This window comes from Aquarana catesbeiana, linkage group LG06 (genome assembly GCF_042186555.1).
Source record: "Aquarana catesbeiana isolate 2022-GZ linkage group LG06, ASM4218655v1, whole genome shotgun sequence".
In the NCBI taxonomy this organism is placed as follows: Eukaryota; Metazoa; Chordata; class Amphibia; order Anura; family Ranidae; genus Aquarana; species Aquarana catesbeiana.
The window spans coordinates 234409092-234421636 of NC_133329.1; the positions used below are offsets into that span (position 1 = coordinate 234409092).

Below are 12545 nucleotides of genomic sequence, written 5' to 3' on the forward strand. Positions count from 1 at the left end.
ATCTCAGCGCCGATCGCGGGAGCCTGGCGGTGATCGAGACCGCCGGGCACTTGCATCGGCTCAGGGGGAGAGCGGCACGCGTGCACCCCCTAGTGGCCACAGGGCGAAGTGACGTTGCATAACGTCGTTTCGCCTAGCCGTGCCATTCTGCCTCAGTACAACTACGGCGGCTGGTCAGCACGTGGTTAAAGGATACGTTCACCTTTTGGAACTTATTCCAGCACAGCACACCCCCTGTGACCATTCACATGCAGACTGAGCACTCCTTTTGTTCATAGGTAAGTGAATATACTCTACTTCTACTACTTTAGTAAATCTCCTTTTGTGTACATTTCCCATAAAGGACTTTTGACTTGCCACCTGTAAATTCCATGTCTTGAAGTATGGTACAGGACACATCCTTGATATTCATAGACCCTGTGTTTTTATAGGCTGGTACATTCAGGTGATTTGAACAATGGCAAAGCTTTTTGAAGGAGTGCTCCCTGGGCATTACTTTTTGCAAGCAGTGCAGAGTAACAGGAGAACGGAGGAGTGGAATGTGAGCTGTGTCCTGTAAATTCCATATCTTTGGAATACAGGACACAGGGTTTTGAGAAACTGGGCCCCAAGCAATAAATAAGAATTTAAAAAGTAAATCGGTGCTATTTCATAATAAACTGGGTCATACATATATATCCTGAACATAAATGTAACATTAAACACGTTTACGTGCAAAAATCATATAGATTCCTGTGATGCTTAAAAGTTCAAACCATCAAAAATTATTCAACCGTCCCTGGGTTCAACCTCCTCTGTGCTCAGTGCTCTTAAGATTAGGCAGGTCATGAAATGCTTTAGGCCAGGGGTCTCAATGTACCAGCTACAAATGGCCTGCAGGCAGGGCTGATCTTGGGTGGGTGTGTACTGCACCCAGGCGCCACAGAGGGGGAGATGCCGAAGAGCTTTATCTGTCCGTCTCCGAGAGAAGAGAGAAGAGAGCAGGAGGATCCGCCCATCGCCCCACCCACCTAGGCTGATGTTTGACCAGAGCCCCGGATCCAGGATCCTGCTGCTACCTCAGGGCTGGAGATTGTGTCATTCTTGGGGTGCTCTGCCACTAGGCCTGTGTTGAAGCCAGGAGCTGACAGGAAGAGAGGACTTGGGAAGGCAGATCAGGCCACCAGCTGACTGCCAGGAGGAGAGGTAAGTGAGCCATCACACTGAACTGAGAAAAATCCTCTGTGAAGAGGTGCTATTTGTGGCATGTAGGTGGTAATGTGGATTAATGTGTCCACTGACACCAGTACTGGGGCTTAATAGTGCGTCTGCTGACACCAGTACTGGGGGTTGTTAATGCGTCCCTTGACACCAGTACTGGGGGTTCTGGTAATGCGTCTGCTGACACCAGTACTGGGGGTTAATAGTGCATCCGCTGACACCAGTACTTTGGGTTAATAGTTCTCAGAAGGGGAACTGTAAACTCAGCACACATATATACACTCTCCCACACATTGTGTAATAACATATGACACAGTGGTTTTCTTTTTAATTCTATCCTTGGCTTGTATTTCACAAAGTGCAAATTACATCTGGCAGTGGACAGACTTCTCTGTCCTTGTAATATGCCATAATGTCTGTTAAATCTAAAAGAAAAGTTGATGCTGAGCAGAGGAAATTTCAAAAGAGGTGGACAAGTATAGTAGGTGTCAGTTTTTGTCACAAGGTTTAGAAAAATGGGGAAAAAAATAAATACGTTTTTCGTTTTTCTTTCCTCCTTTTTCCAAAAACTTGTGGATGCAAATGAGTTGCATTATACTCGCCATGTCTATTAGCAAATACCTTTGAGTATCTACTTTCCAAAAAGGGGTAATTTGTGAGGGTGTTTTGTACGTTCTTAGCATTTCAGGGCCTCCGAAACTGTAATGGGTAGCTAGGAAGCGCAGTGAGGAAAACATGCTCTTTGAAAGCCTGCAGGTGGCCATCTCTGTCCCGTAGTTGCTCCTCCTCTGACTGGCTGTTGATTTACCGACAGTGAGGGGCTTCTACACCAGATGCCATGAAAATTTGGACTGTCTTGTCTGCGTGAATGGAAGACAGGACCCAAACAACATCCCGTTTGTCCTTCCACTTCACTGCAAGAAATTCTTTGCTCAAGCAGGCTTTCTCTCACTTTCTAAGCCGGGTGTTTACAAGCTTTTGGAGGAAGCCCCCACGATTAGGTTGGACGGTACCACAGTAGCCAATTCCACGATCAATTAAGTGTCTAAAAAGTGATACGCTTGCATAGTAGTTGTTCATTTACAAGTGGTACCCCATAAGGAAAAAGGGTGAGACCAAGTCCCATGCTAACTTGCCACTACTCTCCATGTGGTCTGTGTATCCGGGGGGCTCCACGTGACTATCTTTTCCCTCGTAAATCCTAAAAGCATATGTATAGCCTGTTGCCATCTCACAGAGCTTATACATTTTGACCCCAGATTAGGCACGCTTGCTTGGGAGATACTATTTGAATGCAAGGCGGCCAGAAAAATTAAGGATAGACTCATCGATACAGTTTTGGGCTGCAAATTTCTGGGAAAGTTGATTTTTCCAGGGGCTGCTTTTTGTGGAGCCGATCATATTCAGGGTCACCCCCCCCCCCCGAGGTCGAGAGTGTATTGTCGAAATGCATAAATTGTATTTTATATTCTCATATCTACGCCTGGCCTCTGCAGCAAAGAACACAGGCATGTGATGAATCAGGTATGTGAACCAATATGACTGCAATTCAATCTTTTTTGTAATGCCCATGTTGAGGGTTAGGCCCAAAACATTTTTAAACACAGAAACTGTGATGGGTTTCCATTCGACTGGTCTGGCAAGTTAAGCCTTTGAGTTGGCGGCTATGTACTGATCGGCATATAAAATGGTTTGGTCCACAGTCAATTGATACAGATCTTCCATGAAAAACTGCTAAAAAAAAAACAAGGGGAGTTGTTAAATTAGTTTATCGCCTAAATTCCAGGTTGGGCTGTGAATGGGTGGATAACGTGTGCTGCTGAATCTGTGTGCTGCCAATTAGGATTTGCAAGCACATCTGGCAGGACACTGGGCTCTATGGGCCTGTGTTCGAATTCTTGGTGGCTGCGAGACGCTACTAGTGCTATCCACCTCCCCCAGCTTGGACTGCACTTATGGGATTTGTCACGTCACCAAGTGATACTGCATTGCTCGGGTGTAAAAGGCCAGAATGTACCAGGCTGCTAGTGCTCGAAAGCTCACTGAAAGGTGGTGCACTAGAACTGGCACTCTGCTGCATATGAGAATAATTGTGTTATTCTAGCACCTGGGCACGAAGTCAGGTAAGCCTGACCTTTTCCATCGTCTGAGCTACCTGTTGGGGTGCTGCTTTCTACAGGCTTGTATTCTGATGCAAATTCTGTCAGTGAGGACTCCCCTTCCCTCTCAATTCTGTAGGCCCCTTCACTAGTGTACCTTTCTTTGGACATTTTGACCACTAAATTCATAGGTACCTAGTGCGACTCACAGGACTGCTTGAACGGCTACAAATAAAATTGACCTGCTAGGGCTATCAGAGATCAGGCCTGATCTTGCCAACGCTGCAGTTTTGTGTACTGTGTATCAGAAGTGGCAGTCATCTACTGACACTGCACTTTTTGGTGGGGGCGGAGGAGCTAAACGCAAGTGCTGGCAGGTGTCGGGGCTGTTCCCGCTTTGGGGACACCTATACTATTAGAAATTTAGTATAGATCTGATCAAAGATACTGATCCATTCAGAAACTATACTAGGTTATAGTGTGACACCGTGATAGTGTCACTGGCAATCAAGGGGTTAAATGTGGACGGGATAAGGTGGCAGGCAATCGGACGTTATCTGGGAGGGATGCTAACGATATCTGAAGTCGTCTGTGACACTAAGTGATTGCTGATAAAAAATCTGTACATTGTACTAATAACACTGGTGACGAGGGTAGTGAAAGGGTTAACTGGGGGCGATCAGGGTGTTAAATGTGCGCTTGTATATGTTTACTGTGTGTGCTGTTAGTCATTGTGACCAATCTCTTTTGGGAAGTGAAAAGGGCTCCAGAAGAGCTCACATCAGGCCGCTTTCACACATGTGCGGCTTTTCCTGCAACTTTGGACATTGGAGTCTCATGACAAGTCGTACCCCATGAATCCCAATGATAACCCACCATATCTGTGTGACTTCAAGTCGCACTGACTTCAAAGTAGCCCCTGTACTACTTTGGTCCGACTTTGATGCAGGTTAAGGTCCATAGACCTCAAATTTTACACAAGAATTCCTCAAAATCATGCGTCTTGAGTCGGAGTGAAAGGGGCCTTAGTTCCTGTGTCTGTGTTTTGTAAACAGACACAGGTTGACATCCGATTCGGTACAATCAGCTGGTCCAGGCCACAAAAAAAAAAAAAAAAATCATTGGCCTTGATGACTGGTGCTGTACTGAATAACAACACCGCTGGGCCGGCGTGCGCTACTCCTACCCTGAAGTGCAGATCATGTACAAGGTACGTGATCCAGCGCAGTGTATCTGCCCGCAGCAGTAAATGTACTTGGGGCGGTCTGCAACTGATTAAAATGAGATTGAAGTATTCAAGGTGGATGACAGGTTGGAGAATGTATTTTTGAAAGCTGATTACCACAGAAAGCCTGAAGCATCTGAATAGACTTCTGGACATTTTGCAGGTAGATGAAAGGGAGAAGAGTGCTTAAGAAGAAAATTGTCTAGTTACCCTGTATAAAGTTAGACTGTGCCAAGGCTTTTGTGCACAGCAGAAGTGGGCATATCAACCTTGAAGCCATAACATCAGATCTATATATGATCTAGGCTTTGATGGGTGGGCATATCTCCTCAGGGGTCTTCATGGTCTGGGGATGGACAGATAAACCTGTTAAAACCCTGCCGCTAATTACATGCGTTGCACCAGGTGCCAAGGTGGGTGGCAAAACAGAATCCAGTGCCCAAAGCAACATTGTAAGCCATTTGCACAATGTAGGGTCCAGGTACGCCTCCCAAGGTTTTAGTGAGGTTGCACCAATCTGGATGCACTGCTTTCATTGTATTAGAAAACAGTGAATTGTTTTGAAGAATCCAGAGTAAAATAACCTAGTTGAAGTGGATTTCCACCCACTTTTACAACTTTGTCTTAAAGGAATGACAACCCCTCCACCACTCGAATTTTGGATTATTTTTTATTTTTTCCTTACCTTTTATGAAGTACCTTGTGTACTTGTGGCCCGTTGCATCATGTCTTCTTCTCCCCTGTTGCCTTCTGGGACCTTTGTGTGTCCCAGAAGATGACGGGACCATTCAGAAAGCACCACGCGACTCGCGCAGCAGGAAATGGCGGTGCCTGCACCTGATCTGATGGACGGATCAGCCTTGGGGGGGCTGACATTGCGGGCTCCCTGGACAGGTAAGTGTCCTTATTAAGTCAGCAGCTACAGTGTTTTGTAGCTGCTGACTTAAAACAAAAAAAAAAATTTTTGCGGCTGGAACTCAGTTTTAAGCTAGGAGTGATCCATCGCCCTAGAACACTAACAAAAAGACTCAGAGTGGGGAAGTGTTATAGGGGGATGCCCAAGGGGCATGTCCCCAAAAGCTTTGTCCGGTCACCTGAATGTACCAGACTTGGTGTTTTATGAAGATCAACCCTGTGTACTGTGCTGTATGATTACAATAATAAGTTATAGAAAGATTCAGAAGTGAGGAAAGGGAGGCATGACAGTGCTTTCTGCATGGGCTAATTTAAAAAAAAAAAAAAATTTGAGTTGGTAGGCTTAATTCTGACATAGTACTGTCCTCTCTGAAAAACGTTACCCGCTCTGATAAAAGTACAACCTAATGAGCTGAAAAGGCTGTACCACATACTGATTTTTTAAGAAAAAATGATGTCCCTTAATGGCTTTTTAGATTTGCTCCCCCATTTTCATACTATTCTAAATAAAGCAGTTTTGAAAATCACTGTTGTATGATTATGTGCCAAGGTGGAATTTTTTTATGGAAAAGTTTGACTGTCCTCGCAGCCGCCACCCCCTGCCCGATTCCTCTTTATGCGCTAGAAGAACAGTTCTGTGATTCTGACCTACTGATATGTATTTGCCCTTAAATTATGCATCCTTAAAGCAGAGGTCCACAAAAAAGGGGGAGGTTCTGCTTTAAGACCTCCTCCCCTGCTCCTGTTTGTAAAATGGATCTTTTGGGGAGCAGGGGGGCGCGAGTAACCAATTTTCAGAGGTACCGACTCCCACTACAACCGCCTAGTTCTCCTTCTTCCCCCTCCAGAAATCTTTTGTGACACATGGCAGATCCCAAGAGACTGCGGGACCATTCACCATCTATGGAACCATGTGAAGCCACAAGCTGTCACAGCCGAAAGCCCATAGTAAAGATGGTGGCAAGAGAGGACACGGAGAAAACTGGCTGGGGTGAGCACACCGCTGGATCATGGGACAGGTGAGTGGCTGTTTATTAAAAGTCATCTGCTACAGTTTTAGTACTGTAGCTGCCGACTTTTAATTTTCATTAAGAGCCTGGAGCTTCGCTTTTTAATTCCAAGGACCCTAAAGGTCTCATTTCTAAACTGTACTTGCATATCATCCAGGGCTTAATTCACAAAGCGATAAATACAGCATGAATTTTTGCCTTCAAATAAGCCTTGCTTTTATCTCAAAATCAGTTAATTCGCTAAACAAATCCTCTTTACTTAACAGATGCGTTAATAGGGTAGAGACTGAGTTTTATTGCATTTTCTTTTCTTGTCACAGGTTAACACTGAACTAGAATAAAATTAGTTCTGTGAATAAAGGCACTGTGAGATATTGAAAACATTCTAGTGTGTCTTCATTCACAGCATGATCTGTCTAGTGTAGTGTTACAATTATTTGTATTCCTGATCTAAGGTCATAGTATTTCCACACAAATACATTATTGGTATTTTTTTTTTTTTTTTTTTTTTTTTTAATTTTCTCGCCAGGCAGAGTTCTTATTCCTAAAATATGGACTCCCTTTACTATGCGATGAATAACAAATGTGTTTTTTTTCTATTTTAAGTGAATTGACTTAGATTTATCTTTTTGCAGCATGTATGTTTGCTAAAATTGAAGTATTTTACTGCAAATTTTTTTTATATATTATGCAATATTTCCAAAACCATCCACAATAGCATACAATAACTGTTAGTGAATTTGTGTACTGGAACATTGAAACAGAGGTGTTTTTTTTTTTTTTTTTTTGTTTTGTTTTTTTCCCAAACTGCAGTTGATGTAATTTTCTATAAAGTCAACGTTTTATTCACCGGTCCATAAAGTGGACCCTTGCATTTGAATGCAAGGTCCACTTTAGCATAAGATCACTGCAGCGTAAAAATGGCACTTTTAAAAACATTAAGTTACAATACGGTTTTTACAGCAATTGCATATGCTGTATATTTTTTTTTTTTATGCTATATTTGTATTCATCCATGAAATTGGAGTTGCCCTTTAAAGAATCCATATTTAACAATCTATGAAGAACCTTTGGCTATAATTCAGTGTAAGAAGAACAGATAATTTTCCTGACAGATGTTGCCATGGTGCTTTTGTTTTTCAAGAATTGTCCCTCTCTCTTCAGCACACTTTACTAAACCATAAAAGGTTTGGTCTACATAGGTTTCTGGGCATCCTAGCATAGCCTGGTATAGTGTTCTCAATTACCTAATTTCATAAGCTTGATGGCACACATTAAGTAGAATTTGACTTGCCTTTTCATGTCTTTTATTTCACCTTTTTGCATCTTTCTCTACAGCCATAGATTTGTTGTATGGGGGTATATACTGCTTTATGTGTCAAGATTACATATATGACAAAGACATGGAGCAAGTTGCCAAAGAAGAACAAAGAAAAGCATGGAAATTGCAAGGTACTGTTGTGTGTGTGTGTGTGTGTGTGTGTGTGTGTTTTTTTTTTTTTTGTTCTGTTGAATCTCGCTAGTTATAACAGGTACTAACAAAGTATTTTAGTATACCGTATGTTTTATACATTTCAATATATCAGTTAAAGTTTAATCTAAATTTACAACACCCATCACAGTTACATAGTAGGTGAGGTTGATAAAAGACACAAGTCCATCAAGTCCAACCTATGAATGAACACTGTTTATCAACCTGTTTGTTTTTATTGCATCTTTCATTGTAAGGTTTAATGGGCTAGCATGAACAAACTTGTTTAGCATACAGTATACACATATATACTGTTGCATGCAGTATACATTACATTTTGCTTGCACATTTGGGACAAACTTGTAAGCAAGTACACCTCATGAACATAGTGGACCTTTTCAACATATTTGAACGGCCAAATACCTTCAGTACAGTGTCTACAGATGAAGGTGATTAAACTTGCACCACTGAGATACAAAATTGATGTATATTCTCCTAATCTAAATTCATGAAAATGGTAATTTGATTTATGGAAAAAGTACATCCTTTACATTTACCACAAGAGATGAGCTTAGGCATTCATCTTTTTTTTTATTTTTTCCCTCTTTTCCAATGTCGTGCAGCACCCTGTAGCTTAAAACAAAGAGTCAGTGACCCAACCTGCAACTTATTGTCACGGAAAAAGTTTGCCTACTGATAAATTCAGAAGGTGCACAAGCTCTCTTCTCCCTCCAAACACACCAAAAAGCATGGTAAAGTTATTTTGGGGGGTTTGTCTTGTGTAGGACAGCCTATTCAAGTGAATGAGCTGCCCTATGCATGATGAGCAGAAAAGCCCCAAAACGGGATTATTTTAACTGCTGATGCAGATACTACTGGCCAGGAATACTACAAGCAATCGGCTTCACTGCACAGATTTAAACAGGAAAACCTTTCTTTGTGTCCACTCGAGGTTCTAATTTCTAAGTGAAGCCCTGATGAAGGTGTCCTTTGACCCCTGAAACATGTTGCCTGTCTTTTAACACATCTGCCCTCAAAATTGTGGAGCCGCATCTGAGGGGGGACCTGGCACACCTGCCAGGAAGAAAGATGGTTGCGGGTGCTTCCTGTCCCTTATTTGTTCTGATAACACGCAATCTTCCCTCTGGACCGCCATCAGGGGGGGGACACCCAATACACACATCAGGAGTCCAGGCGTCCTTAGGGGCCCAACTGCCGAGCAGGGCCAGGAGGCGTGTGGCTACCATGTCTTTCTCTATGCATTCAGAAGGCGCATGGCTGCCCTGTCTTTCTCTATGCATTAATTCACAACAGAAGAGTCGGCAGCTGCCGCTGTTATTTTGCTCACATCGGGCCCTTTACTACCACCTGTGGCTGCTTCATGCATGTGCACTCCTCGTGTGGAGTGCTGCTTGTATTGTATTCTGGATTGTAATAGAAAGACAATCCTGTGAGCCACCAATTCCTAGATGCTAAAATGTAAATAAAATACCTAAAGCTGCTAGCGTTACACACGTCGCATATATCGTGCAAAAACAATTATAAATGTATATACGCTGCCCTAAAAGGCATGTATAAGAAGTGCACAGTAAATTGATCTCAAATTAAATAATGAACCAGTGAATTATAAATGTTAATACACATTTATCATACTATGGATATATCCATAGTATGATATATGTGTATTAACATTTATAATTCACTGGTTTACTATTTATTTAATTTGAGATCAATTATTTACTGTGCACTTCTTATACATGCCTTTTTAGCTCAGCGTATACATATTTATAATTGTATTCTGGATTGTGATCGGCTGCAGCTCCTCTGAATCTCAGGCAGTGGCAGCTGGAGCTCCAATATTTTTGTGGGGGTGGCGGTGGCGGTAAACAAACCTGCCCCCACCCCACTCTTTGCGGACACAAGCTAGGACTAGGAAGACCTCCTTTACAAGTAGGAAGTAGGGTCTGCATTTTATAAGTGAGGGGAGGGAGGGGCTGTTTGTGTACATGGGGGGGCCAGAGTTGTGTGGGGTGTGTCAGAGGAGACTGAGTGTGTACAAGTGAGGGGGGGGGCCTGCCTGCAGGACTGTGGGATGGCCAGTAGGTTATTGGGTGGGATGGCCTGAGGGGCTTAAAGCTGTGTAAGAGACCTAAACATTTCTGATGACTGCCCTTTGTATACAGAGAAAAAAAATAAAAATTACCAGTACCAGCAATCGACAATCCTATTTCATTGATCTGTGATAAATAAAATATATGATAATTTACGAGGGCTTGTTTAGGGGCAGGGTTAGGGTTGGGTGGGGTTACTGATGGCGAGTAATTCTTAAGGCCTGGCTAGTACCTCAGGACTTGAAATTGTGAGCTCTGATAATAAATTATTTTGCACTCTTATCTTTGGTCTGACGCTTCTTCCATATATGCTTAACATACCAAGATCAAACTGGCTCCCTAACACCCTCAGGATGGTTGTTAAAGCCTAGAAGTTTGGCAGGGGATTTAAAAAGATCACCAAATTTATTTAAAATTTTAAAGCTGAAGCGCAGGAAAAATTAAAACTCCTCCTTGCAGTGGGGCTGCGCCTGCATGGCAAGGGTTGAAGTTTTATGTCTAGGACGGGGTTTCTCAACCAGAGTTCCTCCAGAGTTTGCTAGGGGTTCCTCTGGCAATAAATGATTTCTACCACTCCAATGAGTAAGCACAAACATCAATCTTTTTATCTGTCAGTGGAAAAAATTTTACATTTGTGGTCAATGGGAAGAATTCCTGTTACAAGCGCACTTAATGTTCTGTGAACTGTAAATATAATTGCAAGAGTTCCCTTAACCAACAAAGGGTTCCTCCATGTTAGAGGATGAGAGAGAGACTGGTCTAGAGGATTGGGAAAAACACTTATTTTTATCGTACAGAACACAGGCAGAGAATGTACACCATGGGTTATAGGCATGTACCTTCAGGTAATTGGACACTGACAAAGCTCTAGGGGACACCTCCCCTATAACCCCACCCTACTTTGAGTCCTCCGTTTTATGCTAGTATCTGAAATTGATGAACCTTTTCTCCTTAAGGGAGGAAATCGCCCTTAGCTTTATTTATTTTTTTGGATTTTTCAGTCAACTCCATACACTGCTTTTCTGTTAGCAATAGAAGACAGTAATTGGATCTGCTCAACATCTGTAAAAACTTTGGGAGCTGTACCTGGACCCCACGCTGTAGGGATAGACTGTTCTGTCTCTTTGGGCACTGGATCTTGCTTGGGTGCTCACTTGGTGCAGGCCTTTAAATCTGCCGCAGGATTCTATACAGGTCCAGGGCTGATGGTCATTGCTATGTAAACCAGTCCCTGAAGACCCCTTCATGCGTATGCCTACAATGATAGGCAGAGCCTGGACCTAATATACAGTCCAGCATCATGGACAGGCAAGACAGGGTCATCCTGTATCCATAACCGTTACTGTAAAAAAAACAAGGCTATGTTTGGAATCTGTCCACCTTGCAGTGTAAACTTCAAACTTGGGGCTAAAACTCAGTCATTCTGAGCTTCGTCTTGGGTGGATGATCAGGTGTTACACCTTTGAAAGCTTTGCACACTTTGCTTCCTTCCGCCATTTTGCCATGAGCATTTGTTGCAGGATGGTCTACACCTGGGTTACCGCGTACTCCTTATGGACACGCTTACCTTACTTTGCACCCTATTCTGTGAGTACCCCACGAGAATATTTTTGTGGTGGTGGTCTTATTCTGGTTTCCTTTCTCCCCTTGCTGGCGGGACTTGCTGGCCAGGCACTGGATATGTTGGACATTCTGTTGGCTGGATAGTTTTATGTTTTTCCATCTCTGTTCGCTGCTTTTTTTTGTCTGCTTGTATTTCAGGTCCAGAGAAGGATAAGGGGCCACGTCTAAGAGGAAATGCCCAGGCTGTGCCGTGAAGTTGGGTTCTAAATGCTAAGCTTTTTGCCATGTTTGTGTTAAAGGTCTGCTTAAGAGAGTCAGCTGCAGTTTGCACTAAATCTTTCTTCAGCAGAGTTAGTATCCACTTTTTATACCTTCTGGCCTCTTTTGTCTGATATGCAAAGTGCAGCTAACCCCAGCTTATTCAGTCTTTTACAGTGCTCATTCAGGATAATCCAGTGCAGACTGGCTTAGTGGATATTTTCCCAGAGAAAGGAGCTGAGATCGGTTGCCACTGATACCGAGTCCTCTCCTTCTGAGTCCTCTCCTTCTGAGTCCTCTCCTTCTGAGTCCTCTCCTTCTGAGTCCTCTCCTTCTGAGTCCTCTCCTTCTGAGTCCTCTCCTTCTGAGTCCTCTCCTTCTGAGTCCTCTCCTTCTGAGTCCTCTCCTTCTGAGTCCTCTCCTTCTGAGTCCTCTCCTGATGGCCAGGAGGATTCTATTGAGATTTCCAAGTTTAAATTGTCCTTGGAAGAGGTAGATGAGTTATGTTATATAAAACATTGCAAATTCAAGAAGATAAAAGCCCAACTCATCTAGGCATGATAAAATGTATAAAGGACTGCACATAGAAAAAAAAAAAATCCGGTTCATAAGGTGTTAACTGATTCTATCCTAAAAGTGAATGGAGCCAGAAAAAAAGCCTCTTCCTCCAACAGTCTAAAAAGGAGATTTCTA

At 42.9% G+C, this 12545-nt stretch overlaps 1 protein-coding gene across 5 annotated transcripts in view; it reads left to right on the plus strand.

The window, feature by feature from the left end:
* Positions 1 to 12545, plus strand: part of LOC141146647 (ubiquitin carboxyl-terminal hydrolase 22-A) — a 251632-nt gene that overhangs the window by 74301 nt on the left and 164786 nt on the right. For all 5 annotated transcript variants that reach the window (XM_073633064.1, XM_073633066.1, XM_073633067.1 and 2 more), the window contains one exon: positions 7788 to 7901. In XM_073633064.1, the coding sequence (XP_073489165.1) occupies positions 7788 to 7901 (114 nt within the window). The remainder of the gene's footprint in view (positions 1 to 7787; positions 7902 to 12545) is intronic.